Genomic DNA, 27,698 nt, shown 5'->3' on the forward strand with positions numbered 1-27,698 from the left:
ACCTGACAGCTTCATTAGCGAACTCTGTTATGGATGACCCTGTCGTAAAAGTTTAGCATCCTTCTCGTTATCCCTTTAATGGACTATACGCTCGTTGCCTTTACGATCTGTTCGACGTTGCTGGCAAACAATAACGAATTGCCGTCACAACGTACGTCGCGCGAGCTGTGCCGTCACAAAATTGGTTTCAACGCGATTTGTTTTCCCTCGTGGCAAATGTAATATTGTTTGTCTTCTAAATATTATAAATCAATTACATAATATGACGCGCGATTAAAACCTCGTTAAATATCGTCGAAGAAATAATAAATTGCGGATTATAATTAAGATTATGGTATACTTCTCGTGTAATTGCGTTTGAACTTATATAAAATTTTTAAAATATACATATCTTTCTAAAAAAAAAATTATACCGCTAGAGAGAACTTTATGGGGCCGGAGAATGGTATATCTCTATATCTCGGTTTCAATTTATCAGTGAAATCAATAACGTTCAACCGCTAGCTAATTTCGTTGGGCGCGATTTAATTATCAGATCTTAATAGGCGGTTTGCCATTAAATCGCGAAATCGGACATCAATAATCCTTTACAGTATAAAAGTATTAATAGTAGTCAAATTAGACTTGTCAGAACTTATCGATGAGTATTGTGAGAATTACTAGGATAATGCATATTAATAATATAAGAACTATTAATTTTAGAAAACTAATAATTTTGTATTATTATTTTCATTTTACTTATTAATTAAAAAAATATATTGAAATAAATACTTGAATTTGGAGGAAATCGTTTAAGAATCATAACAATTTTGCTATTATAGCAAGTTTTTGAGCATGAGTTACTATTTTATTTAATAGAGATCAATTTTCTTTAATAATAATTTTTTTAACATGTTTGCTCATGCATCAAAAGATTAAACACAAAACTACTCATTTCTGCAAAATCAAAGCCCGATATTGTCAGATTGAAAATAAAACTAATAAATTCTTGTTAGACTCTTATCAGACATAACAAGAGTCTAACAAGAGTTACATTTTGCTGCTGATTGGCACGTAGGATATTTCACTGTGCATCCATTTGTTATAGCCGACGTAAACAAAGACTGATGAGTCTCCATCAATCAGTGACATTTGTTGTGCGTATGAAGCAAAATCACAACAAATTTGTTCAATTAATTTTGTAATAAAAGCACAATGCATTTGTCGTGTTAATTAATTAATTTAATTTAAACTTTTAGTTTTAATATAATCCAATTAATCGCAACGCTGCAGTTAACATCGTGGAAGCATTTTAATGCTCTTTGCTCTCGACACTGCTTTTCGTGTTTTTCATTTACGTTTAGTGAAACTTATTACCCCATCGAATTAATTTAATTTCTTCATGCAGTAATCATATGTAACTGTGCCTTTACTCAGGCATGTAATTTTTACCGGTCGCAGGAAGAAACTTTCGAACTAATCTCCAGAAAAAGGAGGGGAAAAGGTAATTCCCGCAAAGTGGTGGCGTATAACGAGATCTCGCGGGAGTGGAAGTCAGACGCAGTCAGACGTTTTTCTTGGAAAGTCGCTTGGAGAAATTTGCGCCGTTTACAGAACCGCGAAAATTATTCGGCCAAGACTCGGAACGTCGCACTTTTTTTACATTTTCTTGTGAGTAAAGTCTGAAAATCCCCGATGCACTTATATTCGCGTAAAATCTCTTCGCAACCGTTTCCTCGCTCCGGTACGTTTTGCACCCTCTTCGAGCACCGCGCGTCATCGTGGAAACGCGCTTATTCTATTTAGAAAAAAATAAATCAATTAAGAATTACTTGCCCGGGGTCCAATCATTATTGCACCTCTGTGGCACATCATGGCGGCGGGGCGTCTAGCGTCGCGGCCGTTTTGCCTGTTGAATAAAAAATGAGAGGGAACGGAGCATGAGGTGGAACGGCGCGCGTTGTTGTGGAAGGCGGGCGTGCCCGTGAGAAATTGGATTAATTCTGTATATACAAGCGAAGCAGTGCGCGCCTCCACCATCGTCGTCCAACGGCATCCGCAAAGCACAATACTCTAGCTAATGACATCATCAGAACTTACGCACTACGAATTAAAAGAGCTATACATTAAAGTTTTCCATACATTAAAATCAGGCGCAAATGTAAAATACGTCACGGTACATATTTGCATATTAAATGATATTTTCTTCGCATTTATTATTACGTATTTCACGGATAGACAAGGTTGATTTATATCTTGATTTTCAGACCGATGAATATATTCTTGATACAAATAATCTAAATAATATAAATCTTTTTAAATTTGTCGTCTAGTATACCTGATATGAAAGCATAAAAAATATGTATTAAAATTAAAATATTAATCGGAGGGAATGGTTTCAATCTCGTACTGTTTTATGTAAAAATACAAGGCTTTAATTTTTATATATATCGTTATTAATTACAGCAATGTTTCCTTATATGTCCTATCAAAGACGCTATCGAGGATTAAATCTGTCACTATATGGATGACGCTTCGATTCTGTGAGACAACAGACGGATATCGGCGACATAGTACGCTTGGCAGCTCGTGCTGCCAGATCGCCACGTAACAAACCGATGCGCACACACGCGCGACATGCTTACAGGGATGAAATCTGATATGGGATAATAGGTTTGAATCCGCTCGCGCACACAGGCAGAGACGCGCGCACGTACGTACAGATCGATGCGTGGCATATGGGGAGAAGGGGGGGGAGGCGGCGGCACTCGTTCGCGGAATTATAATATTGTACTTATGTCACGGTGTAATGTTGTAAATGCGCAGCGAGGCGCGAGACGTATCCGGCGCATTTCCTCCTGTACATCAAGGGGTTTTTTTTTGCGTGCGACAGAAATTTCCGCTCGACCGAGGTAGAAGCTTCGACTCGAGAGAGATATTAGTTTTGTGATTTTTATCGAGCGCACATTACGCTACCGTAAGATAGAATAAGTAGAATATCGGATTAGAATTTCTGTGTACATGCTGCATCATGAATCGTATTGACATAGTAACGTTACGGTATTGCGTGATGCATTATTTTTGTATGCGATACAAATTTATTTTAGTTCCAAACAAAGACCGAGAATTTCAAACGTAAATATTAATTTTAATCTCAAAAAGGTCGCGTTTATTTGTAATTTCCATTACTGTTACTACTGGGCTACTGTTGCATTTACGGAACATACACATAGCATAATATTTTCTTCGATCACTTTACAATCGCAATCAAACAGTTATCAAAATTATATTTAAAAGAGATATCTGATTCGAACTAATCTATATTTGTGGTATCGAAGAGACGACATGTATTTAATTCAATGAACGAATCATTTTTTGTAACGAAAGTGAGTGTTCTATTCGTTCTTTGTCAAGAACGAAAATTTTACTTTTCAACGAGGAGAAAATCGGATAACAAATCGTTGACGGACGTGGCTAGATTGATTAGATTCATTTGTTATAGTCACGCTTTCTCCCGGACAAGCGAGTTTTAGGCTATTCGGGAATTTATCTTCTCCTGTGCTCCAAGTTCGGTTGACAAGAGACCAAAGTCGGTGACGCTAAAGATCACTCCGCGGAACTCTATTTCGAGTTGACACGGTCGGAGGATCGATCGCCACTAACTTGATGTACTATTTACGAAATTTTCGAATGGTGAGCACGTACGGCGGAAAATAAGGTCACGTGAAAAATAACGTGAATTGTTACGGAGTGACAATGAATATATTGCGCAGAAAAATCTGCTTCTTCGCAAATAGCTCGATAAAATAGATCACAGGCCAGTGTCATTCCAGCTTTAAAACAATTAATTATCGGATTCATCAAAATAGAATATTAAAAATATAAACATTGTTACTTGACAGTAGGTATTTTAAAGAACTTAATATTTTGAAAATAAATCTTTTATGCATATTTTATATAATGTATTTTATAAATGATATATTTTATACGCAAATTATGTATGATAACAAATAAATTATTAATATTCGGTATTTAAATATTAATTGCATAATATTCTATTTTTATTACTCTTTACTTCACAAACACGTAACACTCTTTTATTAAATTTTATTAAATTTTACATTAAATAAAAATAGAAATTACAAATTTCATAATAATAAATTGAAAACTGTATTGATTTATGTTTGTAATTTATATTTATTATTATTTCTCTATATATAGAGAGATCTCTCTTAACACGTTTTGTGTCGGACTAATTTTACGTAATTTCCTCTACACGCTGCGTGTGGGTCGCCGGTGATCCACGCAGTATGTTCATTATAATTGTTAAATAAATTGTTTTATACTGATTATAAAACTAAAAAAGTTATTATAAAGAAAAAGGCCTAATGGTGCAAAATGCAGTGAAAAACAAAGCAAGTATTTTTATTAAATATTTATTTAATATTAACATTTAATATGAAAATACTTATTAATAATCAAAAACAGATAATAATCAAAATATCAAACAATCTGGATAGAAAGTCCAGTGTGGGACATCGATAACTCACACGGCACGGACCGTGTTAAATAGTAATCGAAGTGCATACGCACTTGATTGATTCTTATCAGCGCAATCATATATAGCGAATACCTGCTCGTCATTTATATCTATAGAAGTCATGGGATGACATTGGAAGGATTTACGCCCTGCAGAGTTTAGTTTCCTCTGAAAAGTCGTGGGCGAACACAGGCAGGGATATTCCTGGAATAAAGCCCCGGAAGCTCTAGCGTGCACTTAAATTCAACGAAGGGTAGACATAGAAGCGCTGACAAGTGGAAGAGCGTCCTATCTGATCGACCGCAACAAGTAGAAGCGGCTAGCGCGTGATCAGCCGACAAGTAGTAACAGCTAAAACTATCACCCACGGAGATCTGCTCATTCGGGGTCAGGACCAACAAAAGACCATCAGCAACAAAGTTATCGTAGCGTCGTTATTGATACAAATACTAAATTAAATTAAGATCTTAAATTGTTTAAAGAATAAAATTAAAATCACGTTACTATTTTCTTGATTGCTTGCGAAGCATGAAATTTACTGTTAGTTGAGCCTCTGATAATGATATATTCATGGATGTTAATTGTAATATACGGCACAATGCTATTGTGCCGTATATATTGATAATTAAATTTGCGATTAATTTACTCCCGACTTATATGTAATTTTCAAGTTTAAGTTTATTCCATCTATAATAAATATACGTAAATTGCGAAATATTGCTATATGTTTACCGTATCCAAATTATCATGAGAATTATCATTGAGAATATACAATTTGTCATATTTATCTAACGATAATGGAACATATTACGCGTATTCGCCCTAATACGTATTACTAGCGTTTCAACAACAACACCATCGTGTGTACGAGAAACCGGCAGAGCGAAACTCGCAAATCCTATGTGTGGGAGCAAAATGCATATACAATAACGTAGAACGATGGCGGTCTCCGGCTAAGCGCGGTATTAAAGTATACAGTGAGCTCAACAAGTAGCCACTGGGACAAACATCGTTTTATGGGGAGGGTGAAACTAGGGGTTGCTTTGTAACCACGATCGTTATAATCCCCTACGTACAAATGAGGCCTGGATACGCGTATTATCGATCTTTCCAACGCCAACGTAGCAATTTATCAAGACGTAAGAAAGAATAGAATTAAAAAAAAATAATCGCAAAAGATAGGCAAAGTTGTCTGTTGTTTGTTTTTGTTCTTACACTGAGAAAAAAAAGTTAATCCCAAAAAATATTTAGTCCGATACGTTCAACGAAGAAATTAAATAAATTGTTAAAACAGCTAATGTGTTTAGTTAATTAACTAAAATGTTTAGTTGAACGTATCGGACTAATATTTTTTTGGATTAATCATTTTTTTTTCTCAGTGTAGGAAAAACCGAGTATAATATGAAAACAAATGGTCGGTCGAAAATTCTTTTTCTTTTATTTCTTCCGTGAGAGAAGTATAACCGTTAAAACTAAATACGTAATTAATAATAAATTTGTGATTATAACTTAATTATTGAAGCATTAAACGCTACAAAAGCTTATATTAGGATATTAATTAATTTGTGAAACTAAGGCTTACGCATATATGTATAACTTCAACATAATTATCTATAAGACTTTAACATTGAAGCTTTATTTGTGACACCTACGAACTACATTAATATTTCTGTTGTTATGTTATAAAATCTGTTGGAAAAAATATATACCAAAATTTTCTATTTTTCATGTCCTTATATTTTCAATCATTTTCTTTTTCTATTAACGAGCCTCGCGTATGTTTTCAATTCATTGCAATTTAATGAAAAATAGTTTTCAGTTGTTTTATCGTATTTGTCCAATACACGTTTCTATAGTGAATACAAATGTCTGTGTATTTGTTCGCACAATCGACTAGAGGTCCAATTGAACGCGGTCGTTTCTCGATTTCCTCTCGAGTTAACGTTTCCGGTTGGACTGTGGGCTTATTCGATATTCGAAAACGTAATGGGAGAGCCAAAAGCGCAATTGGCGAATTCCATCGCTATTTATTGCTTATAGATAAATGTTCTTCTTACAATTAAACGAATTTTTGTCTGGCAAGCGGATCGAATCGCACATGTAAGAAGCAAAATATATTTCTTGCATTATTCTGTATGCTAACGTTGAACGGGAATATGGAGGAGTTTCGTGTAACAAAGCAAGTATCTAGAGAGCTTTGGGTATGCAAATAATTTCAATAAAAAAAAGTAACATGACACGCTTTACACGACAGACGTAAACAAATGTGCAGTACAGTATTAAAACAGTTATTACAACCCGGTAAAACTGAATTAGTAATAATTAAATTCGTTACACCATTTAGTTTGAATATTTCTCATAAATCAAGAAGGACGAATTTTAAAACAAATTGCAACATCGCTTTGAGCGACGGATTTAATTAACAACCTTATTGCTATACGTTGGCGCTTATGCCAACGTGATCGCTCAAAGGGTTAAAAGAGTGGCAAAATTATTGTCCGCGTTGTTACGGAGACCGGATACGCGCGTTTTCGAGTAACGACGACGATATAATTTGAACGTGTATGTTCCGCGCGGAATTTCGTGCATATAAAAGAAACGTAAACCGCCAGAATGTCGCGTATTCGGAAGCAGCACCGTGGCCGCATTGAGTCGCAACCTAACACATCTAGTTTTATGACTTTCTTTCAATTTGCCAATTTTGACTTTACCGTGGACGATATCATTTCAGCTGCACGTATAATATTTTAGGCGGCGAAAAATGGGTCGTTCGAAAAGTATGCGTTGGTAAAATTATCGATCCAATGCATATTTGACGAACTTAATAAATATAAGCGGTATAAAACGGCAGTAATTGGAATACATATCGCAAGGAATTGTTCGAGAAAGAAACCGTATAGTAAAATCAAAAAATTTAAAAATTTCTAAACTTAGAACGCGCATATACTCTTCATCTCATATTTAACGCGAGATACTGCCGTCTCTGTATCATTTTATTTCCCTCATGCGAAGATCGTATATTATTTCAGGTTGAATATCCAGACCGCCGTATTTTATGTTAAATGTAGGATGCATGAATATTCGCTTCAATATTCCAGGCATTATATCGCATAAATTTTTTAAATAGGAATAACTTCTTTGTTATTCTATTGTATCTAAAACAAGCATTTAAAACGAACGCGGCTGCAGCCTTGTCCTCGTGTCCTTGTTCCAATCATGGTAGACTCGTTCTTGTATTCCGAGCATATGTAGATAAGCACGACCGGACGATCTCCTCGTCAGGTTAATTTTGTCTCCGCTTCGTATGTCATCGGAGATTACCTCGAATCGGATTATTTGTTACACGTCGCGAGGGTTGTTTGTTTGTGTTCTAAGATTATCATTCATCGTGGATATCACATATATTGCGATGCCGCAACCTCATACGATGCCGCTTTTGCGTTTCATTCATAATATCTGAATATTTTCCTAGAATTTCTCTTGTTATTGATATGCGATAATAATATCGTCTCAATACCGATAGCTCGTTGTAAGAACATGGAAGAATATTTACGAAGGATCATTTGGTATCTCTATTAAATATCATGACACACAATAAAAATTAAAAAATTAGATTTATATTTTATTTCAAAATAAAGGAAATATTAATAATAATAATAATAATAATAAACTTTATTAAGATTGAATAGAAAAAATGTAAAATGCATGTCATGTGAGTAGAAACGAAATGATACGACAGTTAATAATGACGTAAGATTATGTAAGACAATAAACCGCCTCCATATTCGACGCGCGAACACGAGAGATACGCCAGTCATTAGCATCCCCATATGAACAAGCCGCCTACGCCTTCGTTAATTAACGTAGCTCGCAGAATTTAATCCTCTAATGATCTACAAAATGGCAACGTGTTATTCGATATGATCTTTGTCGTTCCTCCGCAGGTTCTCGCGACGCCCGCGCCGTCGGAGATTTTCGAGTAGCTCCGAACTTTGCACTTCGCTAACCCCGTCGATCGTGTGTCGACCCACGCGAATATTAACTTCGGCAATTAATATGGGCGAATACCGTGCCGCTTCTTGTCCCTCAGTTTCTCGTCATCCGAGCGACCGAGCGCCCACGTTCAAGGGATATTATTCCGTGAGCGCGCCACGACGGGCTATCATTATAAGATAAATTAATATACGCCGGGGTATTACGCAGCGCGAGAGGCGCTTGAAATTCCATTCCGCTCATTGTTCCATCCAGCCCATTCGACGATGTCTCCCCGTTTTTCTCTCGGACACCCTCTTTTGCGCGATTCCTTCCGCGTCGCTCTCATCTCTTTGATACTTCTTCGTCTTCTCCTTTTGTTTCTGAAAATTAGTATAATCGTGTCATCGCCACGTCTGATTGCGTTCTCACTCTGCCTCTAGAAGAGCTTCGCCCGTATCTTGAGCGAATATAAAATTTTCTCTTTATTATGCCCTCTCTCTTTCTCTCTCTCGCTTTCTCTTCTTGGAAAAAAAAATTGTTTCTATTCTTTTGTGCTTTCGCTAAAAATACCTTCAAGTAACGACTGCTTTTAATGAATATTTATCTCAATTTATTATTCATTTTAACGCTATTACGTACATGCCCAAGAGAAACTGCGCGACAAGCAATATCACGCGTAAATCCTGACCGCATGAGAGAGACCCGGCCGGTAATAACAAATTTTGGCCACATAACAATGATGTTAGAACGACGGTGAAGCGGCAGCGTTGCGTTAATCCCGCCGAACGGAACCGGTTAACGAAGCCATTTACATCGCAATTATTATGATTTACGTAACCATGAAACTTGGTTGCAACCGAAATTTGTCTCGTAGTAGCGCGGCAGGTTAATTGCCTGATGCGCGAAATGCAACGTGAAAGAGAGTGCGGCTTCCAAAACGCACATGGGCGAGACAAGTTGGCTGCTTCCTGCCGCTTGGAATCAGTTCGCGCTGCGCCGGAACTGCCTCGAAACCAAAAGTTTCCCAAACTACCGCAATTGTAGGAGGACTTAATTAACGCTTGCGAAAGACGGAATTTTCGGAAAAATTTTTCGAATGGATTTTCGTGATGTTCGCAATTGATATTGATAAGTTGCAGTTTATTACCACTCAGAAAATGTTCGTTTGCAGTACGATGTCAAATATATTTCTTGTGGAAAAAATATACATATAGTTATTATAGTTAAATTGCTTATTTATTTTGTTGAAAACTTTTAATTGAGGAAACTAATAATCTCAAAGTACTTGCTGCAGAAGTAATACCGTTGTTTTTATAAATTAATGTAAAAGAGAAAAGTTTCTCCTCTTCTGTGGCAAAAACGTATTAATTTAAATTTATTATTTGATACTGTTAAGTATTCATAATAATCTTTTAAGATAATATGATTACAATTAACTATGGATAAAAATACAAGAACAGAACGGATCGATTATATAAATACTTCATTATTGTTTTTTTTTAATTTTTAATTTAATAAAGCTTTTTAACACATCTAGACTTTAATTTACTCTTCTTTTTTTTAGATGAGATTATTTTTTGCTTCTATTCTTTTCTTCAAAAGTATTCATTGCACTATCAATCACAAAGAACTGAATATGAGTACGTATGATGCCTAGAGTATGTGAATGTCAACAATGATGAGCTTCGGTCCATGTAGGTTCGCTAAGCTAAAATGACTGTAACAGATCAATCATCCCTGCAAAAACCTCGTTATTATAAAAAAAAATTTTGGTTACAATCACCTAAAAGCAGTGCAAAATAACATGCACATCCACACACACACACACACACACACACACACACACACACACACACACACACACACACACACACACACACACACACACACACACACACACACACACACACACACCACACACACACACACACACACACGCATACGTGTGGTCTGTACAAATTTATTATTAATTTAGATGCAACATCGTTACGGAGTTTGAATTCGTAATTACAGTACCATCGTGGTCAACTATGCCTGTGGGAATCAAGGGCCTCTAGTTGCTGCGTGGATGATTTCCTTGATTGAAATTACAGCTAATGAGGACAAGTCCAGCGCGTTGGTACGTTGATTAAGTTCAACAAACTTTATAGTCTTGTCATATCTTTTTGCGATCCCCAGTAGGGAATTATACTTTTAATAATTCAAATTCGTAATTCCAACCACGTTATTCTGGTAATTGGATTTTACTTTCCTCTACCATAAATTGCAGTCGCAATTTGTCAAACGAAAATATTTGATTAAACTTTCTTTAGATTTTTATCAAGTATAATATACGAGTTAGCGTTCGTGCTTAACTGTCGCTGAATGAAATTAATGTAAACACTAACTTTTGTCTTAAACGTGTGTTGCAATTTACAACATGTTTTATTCATACGAATAAATTATTAATTTTGAAGACTGATATTTTCGAGTTTGCTTTTAGAATTATGTTTTCGTCGTGCGTGTGTGTATGACAATATGCGTATGTGATATAAACAAACGGAACTTCATAATTCAATTTCATATGAGACACAAATGAGACAAAGCAAGTTCCGTCGGTTTTATCAATGTATAACAACTATATTAGTGTTTCAAGTTTTACGAAAGACTAAACGCGTCTTCAAATAAAAATTAATTTGCATCATAATAAGATCGACGTTATGAAAAATAACAATCATCTCTCGTGTTATCGCCCTTTTCAGCCAAACGTAATTTTGCGAGACGTCGGTGCTTAGAAACTAAGCTATTAACGTAACAATTTTCAGATACCTAAAATATCGGATTGTCGTTGTTAGGAAAAGTAAGATTAATCATCTCACAACATGTATGCGCTCGCTCTCAGGCGCTGACGTCCCGTATGCGACGAAACAAAGCCAGATATTAATTTGCGCGCGCAAATATTTGTTTGCGTCTAAACTTTCTAACGAGGTTACGTTCAGCCAAACATACCTCTCAAAGCAGCCAGCTAAGCTGCGAGAAGACTGTTTGTAAACTACAAAGTGGTATATATGACGCGGGATTTCTGAAAACCTCAATACCGCCTTTAAAGTCGAAATCTATTTACTACGCTTGAAATAAGTCAGAAACATTTTCACGAGTGTAGACCGTTCGCGGTGAGACGAGCTTTGATGATCACTGAATCCATTATCAAGCCTCGTAATTCGAAGCAGAAGTGGATCGAGTCCATCATTTATCACACTCATTTGTAACATTAAAGTCATATATAAGTCATAGGTAAAGCGAACGTTATTAATGACGGACTTGGCCTACTTTTGCTCCTTGAGTTCCGCTCAATCGCACGTAATTAAATACATTGATACTTCATTTTCAGAGTCGCGTGACAACACACCGGAGCTACTTCGTGTCTCTTTGAAGGCGAGTGATAATGATCGCAGAAGATGCTTTCGCGGCAGAAGGGCGAGCCGCACGGCTCCATCATACGCTAATTAAGATTCTGCAAATCTAAAGACATCACACGGAGCTGTGAGCCGAGGTCGGCAATCGCGAATCAGCAGCAATCACGGGCCTTTATGCCGGTACTCAGCATCAGGAAGTGACAAGAGGCGCAACTGGGATTTAGGAATCCTCTGTTTCCTCCATTGAGAATAGGCGAGATCGAAACAGCCGTCAAGATGGATTTCATGTCCTTAATGAAGAAGGTAAGTGTCGAGAGATTGCAGCAAGTTTATTAAATGCAAAACAATATCAAATTATTTAATGACTATAAAATTCCTTATTATGCTGTTTATCCGAATCTGACATGCTGTTTTTAACACAATTTTAATAAAAGTAGCGTCAAAATTGAGCTTTTAATGTAATATTAATACATAACATTAAAAATATAATGCTGCCTGATGCTATCAGAGACAATTTTGCAGTAAAACTTAAACTACAAAACTCTAATTGTCACGAATTGAATCTCGTAAAATAGTTTGATTCGATACACACTGATGATGTTTCGTTCACATACGTCGATCGGAATGCGAACAAAATCACATCTATTTCCGAACGAGTATTTTTAGACGTTTAATGAAATGTAAAACCATGCAGATACGAATTATACGCTAAAATGTTCGTAATTACATCATGGGAGTGAAACCGCGGGAGTTGCTCGGCGATCCGCATGAATCGAATCAAGATAGAAAACCCTGATAATCGATAGATCGTGCCCGGAGTACGTAGCCGGTTATTTAACGACTGATTTTATCCTCATGGATAGTCCCAACGCATCGAATATTCAACAGTTGGCATCGATCCCCTCGAAATACGGAGCATCCGGACGATCCCAATACCGTCAGATCTGACCTACGCCTAAGATCCGGGATCGCGATTATGTACGGCAAGATCGGTCCTGAGATCAATGTCAACGCAAAGCTTTTATTCATGCAAATCGGCCGTTACGTCACGCAAGTCACATTAGAATTGTAAATTTTTCTTTAACATGACATTTCCATTCCCTTTGTCAATGAAAAACTCTTCATTTAATGTTAATTGTGCTGCGTAATTTAAGTATTCGATAACGAAATACCGCAAGCCCGCATTTTAACATCAACGATGTTACAATATACGTCGTCACAGTGATATATGTGATTGAAATTGAATATTAAAATCTGCTGATATTGGAAATTAATACCGTTATGCTGTCATGATCGCAAAATGTCACGATATTTAACATGACGTGAAAATGATGTGAGATAATTTATAATATATTACCGATTATTTAATTATATATTTTTTAATAATTACTATATATATATAATCTTAATAATCTATATATATACACACAAGATAGAAGATAAAAAGACAGAAAAGAACAAAATCTTTATTTTCATCTTCGATAAATCGTTGCGATTACTGAAATTTATCTTTGTACTTTTGATATTTGCTAAAACGAATTGATTCAGCTGGTTAGCCCAGAATAAGAACGCTATAATACGACGGACTCGCTATTAAAGGATAAGAAGTTCACACTCACGACACGTGTACTCATGACACAAGGATTACATCCTTGATCTTCTCGCGTATAAACTTAATCGTGCACAGTCGGCGTTTCTTTACATGTACACCCCGCTTCTCTCTGTGGAAAGTGGAAAATCTCTTTGCGCCACGTCCGCGCTTTTCCAAAGGCGGCCTGGCCTGGCCTGGCCTGACCCGGCGAAATGAGAGCTTTTGCGCGCGGCGTTCCTTCCAGCCGGTGCTACTGAAAATGTTTGTACGACGGTCCTCTCTTTGCCCTCTGTGTTCTTAGCTTCACGATAGCTTTGGAATTTCCGCGCTGTATCATCTCCGCTGTTTCTTCCTGCTTTTACATCTCTATTTACATTAATACTTGAATTTATTTGAATCGTATGACTATAACTTTTCAATTTCAGTTAATGGTGATTGCTTAAATTGTAATATTGACAATAATTGCAATGTATTTTCAATTTTCTATTTCTATTTAAATTTAAATATTTGACACGTAAATTTGTTTTTCTTATTTGTCGTTTCATTTCCATGTCGTCTGTTTACTTCACTGTGTCTTCCTCTTTCTCCTTCTCTCTCTCTCTCTCTCTCTCTCTCTCTCTCTCTCTCTCTCTCTCTCTCTCTCTGTCTGTCTGTCTGTCTGGTGTGCGCTGTTTTATTTTTACATGTCTTCTGGAATTACATCAGGCAAAATTTTGTCGTAGAGACACTTTGCTACTATTATTACATTCGCTTTAATGCTCTTTTTTTAACTCGCCGGCAACATTGTTAAATTATTCTATGCTTTATGGAAAATTCTCAACAAAGTTCTTGCAACATTATTATACAAATGTTCAAGAGATGTGAATGTTTCCAGTACACATACGCTGCTTCTATTTTTTATAATTGAAGAATTTCAATTTAAATAGAAGATATACTTTTAAAAGAATTGTAGCAATATAATGCATTTTACCCTTATATACATATAAACTCTCATAAGTTTGATGTACGATTTATTCTTCTCATATATTTATTTTCTAAAAGAACCTTTTCAAAAAAATTTTCATTTATTTTTCCTTTGTTTAGATATTGAAAAGCATCGTGTTCGAGTTTATCTTGCTTTACGATCGCGTTTTTTCTTCTCTCATTTCATATGCGCGCGCGGATGTTCTAGCTTCCAGTCGGATATGTCTATCGCGCGGAAGAGGATACCGGCTGTGTTTATCAAGCGATCGTTTCGAAATTTATCGAACCCATGGCGCTAGCTTATTTATTTGTTCCCCGATGGTTTCAATATTCGGCAATGGCCTCAAAGGTCGATCGTGATATAGCGGGGGGAGGAGGGTTCGCTTTTTATAGTCGCGATATCGGCAAAACTCTCTTGGCGATTCTTCTTAAACTCCGCCGTTATATTTTCATCGCCAACACGGGAATCGGGTGCCTGCACCAAGATTATACATCAAACATCAGACAGGTTTCGTATATATTTCGTTGCGCGTGTTAATATTTATTACGCGTATAGTCAGTCTCTGAAGAGATCAATTGCTAATGCGCGACGAGTGAAATATGAAAGCATATGCATGATTTGGTATTCCATCCACGACGGGTAAAACATGAATTCATTTTCGGCGAATCAATAATGAAAATATTATTTTGACATTTTCCGTGCTGTATACATTGTAAATAATATAAATATTGTGACAGAAATATTAAGCTTTATATATGTTGCAGGCATAAACAAAATCAGGCATTTTATAATAAGCTGGCATAATGTCGTGTGTGTACCTACTTATAATGCATAGATTTCGCTTAGATATTTGAGAAATATAACAGTTTGTGTCAGTGCTAAGAGAAGTAATTTGCTGATAGGTGTGTATAGACAGTACACATGTAAGCGGGAGAAGGGCTGCGCCCCCGCATAAAAAAACTAATCTAACTCCAAGCCTACTTCAACCAAATTTCAATTTCTTTAGGAATAGGCTTGGAGTTAGATTAGTTTTTCTATGCGGGGGAGGGGCTCCGCCCACGCATATACTTACAAATTTTTTAAATTATGCATGGTATGTACAAAAATCATTTCTAAACTTTAATTTCTTTTCTAAAACTCTCGTTATGCCGTCTTATTGTAAAAGACCTAGGCATCTTATAAAATGCCTGATTTTGTATTATGCTTGCAACATATATATATTTATAGGGGCGCCTTTTTTATTTATAAGAATTATTTATTTATTGGTCGCGGTATGAAAATAAAAAAACTAACGCAATTAAAAATAAAAAGATATCGAATTGAGACTTCCGTCTTAAAATAGAATGTCCCGTAATTCTATTTAGAATATCGCTCTTCGTATACGACTTTATTTTATCATTCTTCCGCACTCTTCTTTTCAATTGCTTGCAATTTCGCGACTTCATTCAAAATTTCTTCAAAGTGCTAAGCGTATATCACGGCGCGACAAAATGAGGCGTAATCTCGTTAAAAGCGATGCTTTGCCAGTCATCTTCATACTCGTTCTCTTATGGGACCGGAATTTCCAACTTTTCCCGCGTCTTTCATCTGCATAGCGAAGGCATGAAATCTATGTCGTCCTACTAAATCATCACCCCGCCCCCCTTCCCCCTTCCTCACGTCCCTTCACCCGGAAAGCAATACCGTAAGCAAACTTTTATTAACAAACTTTCGTCATAAAGCTGTATCAGTGCTAACGACTGGAGTCCGCAAGCTTGTCATTTTCAGCGCCACGCGAAAAGAATATAGGCTCCATCCTCTCGAGAAAAATCATAAACGTTACGAGAGTTAGTGCGAACCGATCCCCATGACGCAAGCCGCGCCCCTACGAAAATTTTCCGCTGACGCGCGTTTCCCTTCGCCGTGGGCTGATCGTAACGTTTTGCAAAAGCGAGAAACTCTAGAAACTTGAGAACGAGGACAAAAGGTCGGATCTCGCGCGATTTTACACCTTCCTTTCGTCGTGGAAATTGTATGGGAAAATGCAGCGCGTGCTACACCGGCTACACCCACGCACCAGACGGCTTCCCAGTTATGATCGCGCTTTAATGCAGCGTTTTCAGATGGAAATGTATTGCTATACATTATTGTAAGTAAATGCCGTAGTAATACAGTTGTCGCTGGCACGACGCTTTCTTATTCTCTTTCGTTATTTTCCTGCGGCGCGGCGGCCGCTCACTGTTCCCGAGTACTTCATATTTTCTATATCGGCGAACTGTTCTCGTTGTACATTATTGTCGTTTACATACACGTACTCGCTTTAAGTCTTGTAATAAATAATTCATAATGTGAATTTAGATGTATGTTTAAAGAACATTTTTATTTAACATTATATTGAAGAGTCATTACTGTTTTAGATGCATATAATTTTTTTATTGGATATATTCAACGATTTCCTAATTCTTATTTCATATGCAATTAAATTTGTATTGAGTGTTTTCATTATAAATGTAATAGGAAATGTGATAATCTGCCGTGAATTGTAAAGCATTTTGAGGATTTTACAAAGATAGCCTACATCAGCTTTTCTTTCTGTCTCTGTCGAGAGACAGGAAGAAAACTGTGACCTTTTCCCTATAACTGTGACTTATTCCCGCTTAACATGTTACTCGAATAGAATGTAAATATACCATAGTCTTAGAAAAGTACTAAACTGACAGAGTAAAATATATTTTTATATATTCTTATACTATTATATTTTATCGATTAAATGCTGCACAAATTGTTTCACAATTAAAGAAGAAGTTTTGTACTTATTTTTATTTAAAAGATAACGCATCCCTATAGAAGAATACACTGTCACAATTTAAAAAATTTCGATTTTGAGTTAACCCCATATAAAAAGTATGCCTAAAATGTTACCTACGTGCTAGAATAGAGTCACACCTACCTATATGAAATCTGCTGCACGGAGTAGAAGAAGTGTCATTATTCTTTTAACTGGTTACATTGCGGTTTCCCGGATAAAGAGTCATAATACTCATAAGTGAATTGACAAGTGAATCACAACAGACCTCTTCAAGAAACAGTATAAGTTTCATTATAAAAAAATATCATAATTGTAATTGCGTTAGTTATCTCACAATTAAAAACGAATTGAAATACATTTGTTTTTTCTCTCTCCTGAAAATTGTGAATTTTTGAGTTGTGACAGTATTCTTTTAGAGATGCGATATGTAGAATATTATCAATCTTTATTTAATTCTAAATCATCAAAGAGAAAATTGAGATATAATGTTGAGATGTAAAATACATCCCACGCGAATAATTACGTTGAAAAAAATTACATAATGTAGTATAGAGTTAACCTTATTTCGAAATTAAAATCAGATCAATATAGTGATCTTTAATTGCCGTCATTTCTAATTTTTGTAAGAGATCGTTCAACCGAGAAAGTTGTTCTTCAGGATAATACCCTCTCACTGAAGAGTGAACGCATTTTCCTGTAAGTGTAGATTTATCGGGAAAAATCTTTTACACACCATTTACAACGCTGCGTATACTATTGCTCGAATACATCCGGTGCGTTTCATACCGCGCGTTATCGGACAAATTCTAACACACTCGTTTTTTTTCTGATGCGCCATCGTGCGACCACTCGAGATTGACGCGCAATTTCATTAACAGTCGCACATTTTTCCTTTAGCCTACAGCTTTTCTTCCTGTTTCTGTCGAGAGGGGGAAAAACACAGGAAGAAAACTGTGACCTTTTCCCTAATTTATCAAAGATTTAATTATCCGTATTACATGTTTCTCTATAAACGCGAGTCGAAATGAACCTGTCGCGTGAAAGGTGAAGTGTCACGTTGCGTTTTAACACGCAATTCAACATAATGACCAGCGAGAACGCAAAATTTTATCAAATCATTACCGGTCGATCGTTTTCCAATGAATGAATTATCGTCACACTATACGAAAGCGCGATGAAGTGCGCAAAAAATGTTCAAACGGAATTAATTCGCGCCACGTGCGACAAGAACAATCCAATAAAAACTGGAAAATCCATTATTTGCATTTTTGCGACTCCGTATTTCAATTCAAGCGTGCGCCTCGTGGTATTAACGGCTCCTCATCGAAGTAGGTCGTGCGGACCTAACTTCTTCTTTAAAAAAACGACTCAAAGCCGGCACTTCATATCTGGACAAAAAAAAACGAGAAAAGCTGTTACAGTCTGCATATGCACTCTTTACTCCCATCCATTTCTTTATATGAGTGTACAAAAATCGATAGCTCCGCTTTGGCACGTCGCGTCGCCGTAGGGATGTAGCTTCAACTCGATGTTCGGCGGCAAACATGTTCTGACATTTAAAGGCTCAAATTATTATAACTCAATCCGAAGATCGCGTTTCGCTACTGGAAAGTACATGCTCGGCAACGATTACGTCGCAGCTTTACGAGGCTCCCGACGCGACGCCATAAAGTCGACAGGTGTCGAAGGTAGCTTAAAAGCCCGCCGGTGACGTGCAATTGCTCGCGTCATTAACACGTTTACATGCTACTACCTTTGTTCTTGCGACTCATTCGGCTGTTAATTAATTTGTCGTTTGATCGTTAGGTGTCGATGGAATTAGTCCTCTGTATGAATGGACAATTATCGGCTTGTTAATATAGCTCCAGCATGCTTTCTGGCATAAATTGTCATGCGCATATATTTTCCAGCGACATAATCTTCGAGTTGTTTCGGCAATATTTGTCGATATTTATTATTCTCTTTTCACGGTATATTATTGTTTGAATTATTAATAAGTTAAACTATTTTCTTTCTATGCGAATTCGTATAACATGCATTTTTGTGATGTTGTTTAATATTATAATACACACGAATAGCGGTGAGAGAAGACGTGGAAGGTTTAAGATATTTTTTCGCCGTAAATAATTCGTCGAATTAATGTCTTGCAAAATACTGCAATGTAACTGCAGTCTAAATTTTACCTCGTAAGGTTTCCTCGCGTTCCTCAGAAGCGTTATTAGCAGAGCAAATAAAAAATACAAGAAGAATATTAACATATAACATTTTTTATTAATCTATTTTTAGCATTGTAATTCTAAAATTCTAGAATTAGTAATGATTATATTATTACTCGATTAAATATATAAAAGCGTGATAAAATACTATATTACTTATTATATATAATAGCTTTTATTTTAAATCGACATTTTAGCTCACGGTATGATTAGTTATCCCCGTTATCCTGTTCGCCGTAAAAAAGTTGCACTTCCAAGAAAAATTCCCGTCCAAGAAACTTCAACTTAGGAAACATTGCACTATTATGCTGGGCGGGGAGCATTTAATGGTAGCCTCGCGTAAAAATAGCGATAAAAGCGTAGTGCCAGTAAAAGAACACCGACTTTCGCTATTACGATCCGAAAAACTTCGCCCATTAGTGCCGAACCCTCGACATAACATAATTAAGGTGTGTAATATCATTCTTAAACTTATGACTGCTAATTTTAAAAAGCCCCATGGTCGCTCTCATTTCAGCAAAAAATATGCCGCGGGGAATTATGCAGACAAACGTTATACCGCCATTCGGTGGTCCGAAATTAAAGACCGTTTATTTTCTGGTGTATTATCTGGTGAAATATAAATGCGCTGGGGAATATTCACTCGACGAGCTAAGCTTTCTATCTATCTTATCGGAATAGAGAAAACAATTTTATAGAGCCGTGCTCTTTGAATACATACAGAAAAGATTTCCGATAAATCGGAGAAAACGTCGGCTGTTCAATGCTATATACGCATTAAACGTAATCCATACGCGAAATCCTATTTTTCAATGAAACCACATCATTCGTCATTCGATAGGTCGTGTTATTTTGGCGTGGAAAATATTATTTGGGGCATGTTTATATCCCTTTCTTTTATTTATTTCGATTGTTTTTTTCCGATCCTATATGCGTTTCACGCTCACCGATATCAATACAATATCGTAAAAAGCTGCATTTAACGTTAATTTCATATTTTATTGACGAACTGTTTACATAATTTTCAGTTGGTATAAAACAAGTATAATGTAACTATTATCTTTAAAATTTTCTATCAAAGAGAGATTGTCACATAATAAAAAGAAGATTTTCTTAAACTAAATATTGGCTGAGTCTAACGTCTTTACATATCGTAGAGTTCAACAAAAAGTGCAATAAAAGATATTTGTAATCATGTTTATTATTAAATCATGAATATAAAGACTCTAGCTTCCTAATTAACTGCAGATAAACTTTACACTTGCGATATGACATAATTTGGAATTATATCGGCTATTGATATTTTCTAATTAGTATGCGATTTGTTAATTCAAGACTAAAGATACTTTCAGTAAAGCACTCGCTCTTTTATTTCTAATAAACATCAGCGTTAACGTACTTTCCACGTGTGAATACACATTTAATTAACTCCAATTTGAGCTAGCTATAGCTACTATATACGACAAAATTTAATTCTCGATGCGGGACGCAGTTTTTTTTTCCATTTACTCTCTCATTGCGGATTTTCCTTTCGCACGCTCTCAACTTAATACGGTTATTTATCATGGCCGTAGTGACCAATAAGTCAGAAAGCGGACGCGAATGCGATAGTTTCCGCGAGTGTCTACACAAACGCGGACACGTCGCCATTTTCATCTATCATGAGATTATACTTCTCTCGATGTCATAAATTACGTGCTATATGTGCAGATGTGAATCGTGACCGTCCATGAGAGTGCCGACTGTTGCGTTTAACTGTATATGTTAGACGCTTAGAAGCTATACGAAATAATATTCTTAAATTACACATTGCACTCAGCGATATTGGATCATTCCAGTCATAAGTATAATGCGGTTTTTTCGAGATACTTTCAAAATGAAACAAAAAATTTTGGCACTTTTATTTTAATCCAAAATATATTTTCCACTATTATTTACAACTTCTTCCCATCTTAATCTTAAATTTTCAATTCCCTGGCGATAAAAGTCTTTTGTGTGTGAGCTAAAAAATAATTCAAGATCCCTTTTATACTGCCTTATTTATGGGATGCAATATTTTCAAAATAATAATTATTAATCTATTTGTTATTATATGGATTTAGAGTTGTTGGAAATATATCATAAACAACACAAACAATACAAAAAAATGTTTTTGATTGTACAGTAAAAATTATGCCATATTAATCTCGAAGATAAAAAGAAGTATTTCTGAAAATGCGAGTAAAAAGAGGATTTATCGTACTAGAGAGAAACGTTCCATGCCTACAGAAACATTAAATTAAAATGGCTCAAATATATGTGATTGTTTATCACAGGAGTGATAATACTCATGCAAGGACAACTGATGTAATTTACGAGAGCCCGCGCGAGTTTTCTAGCCCTCTGTGTTCCGTTCTTTTGCACCGCCATATATAGTAGCAGGATAAGGCATGTTGCCGATTAAATCCAGCTGGCAGACGATTGCGCCGAACTGCATGCGGAACGGCACGGCACTCGAACTCGGACGGAACTTCAGTTATGCGCGTCATAACGTTCGCAAATGCGACATCGTGCTATCGGTAACACGGTCGCTATTCGACAACTCCTATCGCGGGAAATGTAAATGTTGAGAATTTCTGATACATAAATTTCGGAGCACGAGAATATATCGTTCCTCGTACGTGCGCTTATAAATTAGGCAATTAACAACGCGTTAGAAAATCAGATTTGATGTACGTCTTCGGAATTTACTGTGCAATTTACAATAACCGTGGCAATAAGATTTCAATAACGCAAAATGTAATAAGTCACGCTTTTTGACAGATAGAATCGTGTTCGTGATATCAATATCAATAATTGCAACAATTGCAACGCACATTGTTGTCTGTACTTTCGCAAGATATAGTATTTATGCGTGATTGGAGTAGACACACACGATACAGCATCCAAAGATCAAAGTAATGCAGAAGTGCAATCTTTTCCAAATTTAAATATTTTAAGAATAAATTTATTCGCAACTGCAATCATGATTAATTAAAATATCCGAAATGTCGAACATATTATACGTCTATATTCAGAATTTCTCTCTGTTTCCTGCAGATCGAAATACTCCGATTCATAGTTTAAACAAAGAATTTATTTATAACGGTGTGACTCGGTTATTTTGCTGCTATAACGAGATCGATGGTAGTTATTGCAAATTATACGCGTTGCAATCAATCGTTGAAAATCAAACGTCGAACTTAATAACGACATAAAGGCTCCGCGTGCAAGAGCTGCGCTGATCAGCAAAATGACACGCACATGGTAGAAATGAGAATGGAGCGGTCGTGGTCTGCCACGTGTTTAATATTCTTCATGTGTATGTATACCTATTCGCGTTGCCGCATTTCATCAGGAGGCAACCGGGATCAAATCGGTGGCGGTGTCCCACCGGCTGTTTCCGACCGCTGGAATCGTTCCAGAAATGGAGCTCGCATTATGCCACGCTCAACGTGCCAAATAATATAGCCGGGGTATAAGGGAAGTGTGTTTGCACGTGCAGAGTAGAACGAGCGAGTGAGCGGTGAGTACCTCGGATAAGAAGAGCTTGAGGCACCGAAGGTGCATGTCACAAACAGAAAGCAAAGTTCGATGGGGAACGAAGAAAGAGAGAGAGAGAGAGAGAGAGGGGGGGGGGAGAAGGGAAGAAGAGAGAGAAAGAGCTGGGCAATCGGCCAGATGCGGTGCAATTTACATCTCGATTACGAAATTGGTTTTCGCATGGACTCGCTTGTACCTGTAAAGATATTTATTATCGTCCTACTTCAAAGGTCACCACGACATGCTCGAAGTTCGGAGAGAACGTTTGGTGTTCGCGGAGGAACAGAAATCTTTCAGAAGAAATAGCCGTTTTTCTCATTTACGGAAGAAGCAGAAAAGAAAATTGAATTTTGCCGTTTTTCATGCGGTATCCTTGGGTTTGGTCTACGATATTTTATTTCGGTACGGATTTTCTCGATTCTTTATATATAGCGAGATATAAAACAAAATTTAATTGATTATTATACACCGAAATTATGTCGATTTATTGTATTTTATGTTGTATAATTTATTTAATTTATTATATTCATTCTATTTGATAACGCAATATATAATGCCACGAGAATTATTAAATAGTTGTTGTTATTGCGGATATATGAGCTATTATATAATTTAAAATGTAAATTAAAGAATACAATATCTTTCTAGTAATGAAATCAGTAAATATTATCTTTTCATAATTTCTCTCTCTTATAAATATTTAAAAGAATATTTAAAACATTTTAATGATTCGATAATGTATTAATTAATATAAGTACTTAAATTACTGCGTTATCATATTTATTGGACAATTTCGATTCTTATTTGATTTTATAATAAATTGCAAATAATTGCAATTTATTAAATAATTAAATAAATTACAAATAAAATATCTCGCATACTCTCCTAATACTAAAAAAAAAATATTAGAATTTCCAAAACCTAAATTGTCGGAGATGATAAAATAAAAATAATGTTTCAGTCTGTTACTAACTTATTCGCACATTTTGCATAAAATAATGCACACATAGGCTTTTGAAAGTTCTTATCATTCTGTCGAGGGATTTGAGGAGACCACGATATGTGTCTTGACTAATATCTCCGAGGTTTGCAAGTTGTTCAAACCCACAGCGGTAATTTTTGTGAAGTATTGTAATAATATTCTGATAAAACGCGTATATATACGTAAACCAAAAATATATCATATATGTAGCCTCAACTTTAGTAAGTTACTTGCTAAGTTTTCGTTTATGGCAGAAGGTTTTAACGACCACTTTCTGAGCGTCTTAACATTTCTTCTTGTGTAATCAAACAGAATTCGAAAATATCACACGACCTATGAGAGATCTATGAGTCAGATGTTAATTAATGTTTACGTTCACCGGGTCAAGGATACCCAAGTAAACGAGGATCAGATTACGAATTAGGTCATTCCATGCTTAAATATCATGTCTCGTTAGCATACTATCGGTAACATCGGCAGGTATATTTGATAAGCTTAATTCTAACTTATTAATTATACTTTCTTTGAATTTACATTTTATGAGAAAAAACCTATTCAATTCTTTGCGAATTAAGAAATAATATATTATAGAGATATCATTGATAAAAAATTTTACGCAAATTTTAAAGACAAATTTTTAAATGTTATAGTTGAATAATGCTAAATATAGATATAAAGCTATTATTTATAATTACTAATTTATAATCAAAATTATAATAAAAAATTCTTGACAAAAAACAGTTTGTTATACTAATAAAAATCGTAATGGAGAGGTAATACATGTTTTGACTATTATTCTACTGTGCGAGCAATCACGTTTCAAATTGAGTATTAAAATTTAAATTGAGTATTGTTTATGTTACAGATGGGAATTTCGGATGGGAAGCAACAGGAAGTAAAGACAGAAGAAAGTGGAACCTTAAGTAAATTTCTAACCTGGAACATGACGGGAAAAGGTAAGTGTGGTCTTCGTTTATCTTTACTCTAATGTTTGCATTAAACCGCACACGATTATTATAATAGTTTATAATTTTCTCAATTTCATTCTTATTCGTTTAATGTTAACTTTCTTCACATCAATAACAAAATTATGCACGAGAGAACAATTCGCATTGAAACACTACTATAAACTACTTATTTTAAGAGACCGACTCCATTTCCGGATCTTATTCCGTATCTTCCAGAAGTGCATTTCAAAGAAACTTTAGCTTACTTTACATACTTTCCCATTAACAGCAACGACCAATTCATTGTCAGCGCAAATCGTAAAACGCGTTTGAATATCGTACGATCGAAATTGTACAATTTCTTTCCGTCCTATTCTCTTCGCAATTTCAAGTTACGTCCCTTCAAATTCATCCATGCAGTTTTCCCTGACCTGACTGTGGAAGCGTCTACTCGAGAGTGATTTCGTTTTCCGTGGGCATTTTTATTTCACGACAATCTCTCTCGCGGCGCACTCCAATCCACGGAATTTCGTGCGTATAACCGTGAGTAACGTGCACACAGCGTTTCACGTCGGACATAACACTTGCATAAATATCAGCCCATGTTTGTCCAATTATACGGTGAGGCGCTGCGTTGGAAGATGAAAGCACGCGGAGAGAAGTGTGTATAGCTCGGGGAGAGGCCAATGAGGGTCGAGGACAGAGAGAGTCGGACAAGGGCGTTTCCATGCTTTTCATCGGTAGCGCGCATTTTCCTTTTCTTCTCATTTTGCACGACGCAAAGCGCCGTATACCACGTACTCCGCCGCTGCGGCAGAAATATTAAAAGGGACAAATGCGCTGCGCCAGGCGCATCAGGATGCACCGCAGCGGTAATAATTGTTTCGAGTCTCGACACACCTGCGCGGCCGTACGCAACCGTGTCTCGATACAATACTGTCTATTTTAATTTATATATGCCGCCAATGAGACGAAGAAACATTATGCGACCATTTATCAATGTAAGATGTTGTTAAGTGTGTCGATCAATCGAGAGCTTTTGTCGGTCAGTTTTTGTTAATAAGCTTACTTATTTGTCCTCTTCACGACTGAGTAAAATTACTTTGCTCCACTTCGTCTTTGCGTTTCGTTGATGACTTTTTAATAGATGTAATAATATTTTAAGTGCGTTTTTTTTCGCATTTCACTACCTTGTATTTTATCGCTGTAATCGCCAAACATAATTAATAGTCCCGTGCTTGCGTAAGACTTTTAATGCCTTTTCTTCGTTAAGAGGGAAGGTATACGAATTCCATTTACATTTTTTTACATTACTCGACATAGGACACTGGAATACTCGCGCGCACACATACACGTACACACACACCCAGAAAATCTCAACTTACAATCGTATTTTCACAGAAATGGCGAAAGTTTAAAGGTTACTTTGCGAGTTCAAAGAAATATACGAAACTACCGCACACACTATGCATCATTCATATAGTCGATTTGCCAAAAGAAATTCGATCGGAGAACATTCGCGAGCTCGATTATCAAACGATTCTATCGTCGATCGGAGACGAGAGGTGAAACTGATTTGCGCATAATTGCTGCGATACAATTTTACAGATTTATCCAAATTTTTCGGATTTCGTGGATTATCACTTTGCCTTTGAGAGGAAATAAAGAAACCTGGCGGTATAATCTGTACAAATGCAATGCATACGAATTTATCTTCATTGCTGTGCAAAACAAAGCAATATATTCGAAAGAAAATCCACTAATCGAGAGAGAGAGGGGGGGGGGGAGAGAAAGAGAGAGAGAGAGAGAGAGAGAGAGAGAGAGAGAGCAATATAGTCGAAAATCCCGAAAAAATCTCGTTGAGCTTATTTTATTTTAATCCCAGAAAAAAAACACTAACAAAAATAAATGGGAAAGGAGCATTGTAAAAATACTCTCTAATTGTAAATGAACTAAACTCGACTATACGGGGTAGGATTTAAACGACAGAAATTCGATGGGGTGCAAAGAAAGTTTTCCCCTCTGATGGGACTTATTTTCCACGTTCCGTGAAGGTATATTAAGCTATCTAACCCAAATTATCAGAACACGAAAAATTTTATATGGAATTAATTTGCTAATTATTTGCTATTTTTTGCTTTTAAAAGTAATTTTTTTGCTCCAGCTACTAAAAATTTACAAAGGGCTGGATAGCTTATCCAGCCCCCGCCCCCAAGGAGGGTGAAGCTATTCAGCCCTTCGTAACTTTTTAATAGCTGGAGCAAAAAAATTACTTTTAAAAGCAAAAAATAGCAAATAATTAGCAAATTAATTCTATATAAAATTTTTTGTGTTCTGATAATTTGGCTTAAATAGCTTAATATACCTGTTCCGTGACGTAAATCGTACCGCAAATTTTTCCCTTTTCATCTCGTATTACTACTTTCGCATTAAAGTCTATTTTAATGCCGCATAATAATAAATTTGTCTTTATATCTGTTCCCTTAAATGAAGCTACCTGATTTATTATCATCTAATATTCTGTGGTATTTTAGACAGAAATCATATACATATAAAAAATATTACACCAAGATTTGCTCGATGCATCCATATAAAAGAGATAGATATTAATACCTATACGTAAGCTTATTTGCAAATAGATTTGTTGGACTAATTAAAAAAATAAAATTATTTTGCAGTAAATTATTTTATGTCGTAGAATAATTCATCGAAATTATGAGTTATACCTTAATTGCTAAAACTTCCAACATCAGGGACTAA

At 36.0% G+C, this 27,698-nt stretch overlaps 1 protein-coding gene across 6 annotated transcripts in view; it reads left to right on the forward strand.

Annotated features, from left to right (window-relative positions):
* The window catches only part of Fife (regulating synaptic membrane exocytosis protein fife), a 166,516-nt gene that overhangs the window by 24,940 nt on the left and 113,878 nt on the right, over nucleotides 1–27,698 (forward strand). For all 6 annotated transcript variants that reach the window (XR_011731526.1, XR_011731527.1, XM_071774974.1 and 3 more), the window contains 2 exons: nucleotides 11,865–12,192; nucleotides 24,857–24,947. Coding sequence is in view for 4 of the 6 variants with exons in the window: in XM_071774974.1 (XP_071631075.1) it covers nucleotides 12,166–12,192; nucleotides 24,857–24,947 (118 nt within the window). In the remaining 2 variants the exon portion in view is untranslated. The remainder of the gene's footprint in view (nucleotides 1–11,864; nucleotides 12,193–24,856; nucleotides 24,948–27,698) is intronic.

The sequence above is a fragment of the Temnothorax longispinosus genome, chromosome 4 (genome assembly GCF_030848805.1).
Source record: "Temnothorax longispinosus isolate EJ_2023e chromosome 4, Tlon_JGU_v1, whole genome shotgun sequence".
In the NCBI taxonomy this organism is placed as follows: Eukaryota; Metazoa; Arthropoda; class Insecta; order Hymenoptera; family Formicidae; genus Temnothorax; species Temnothorax longispinosus.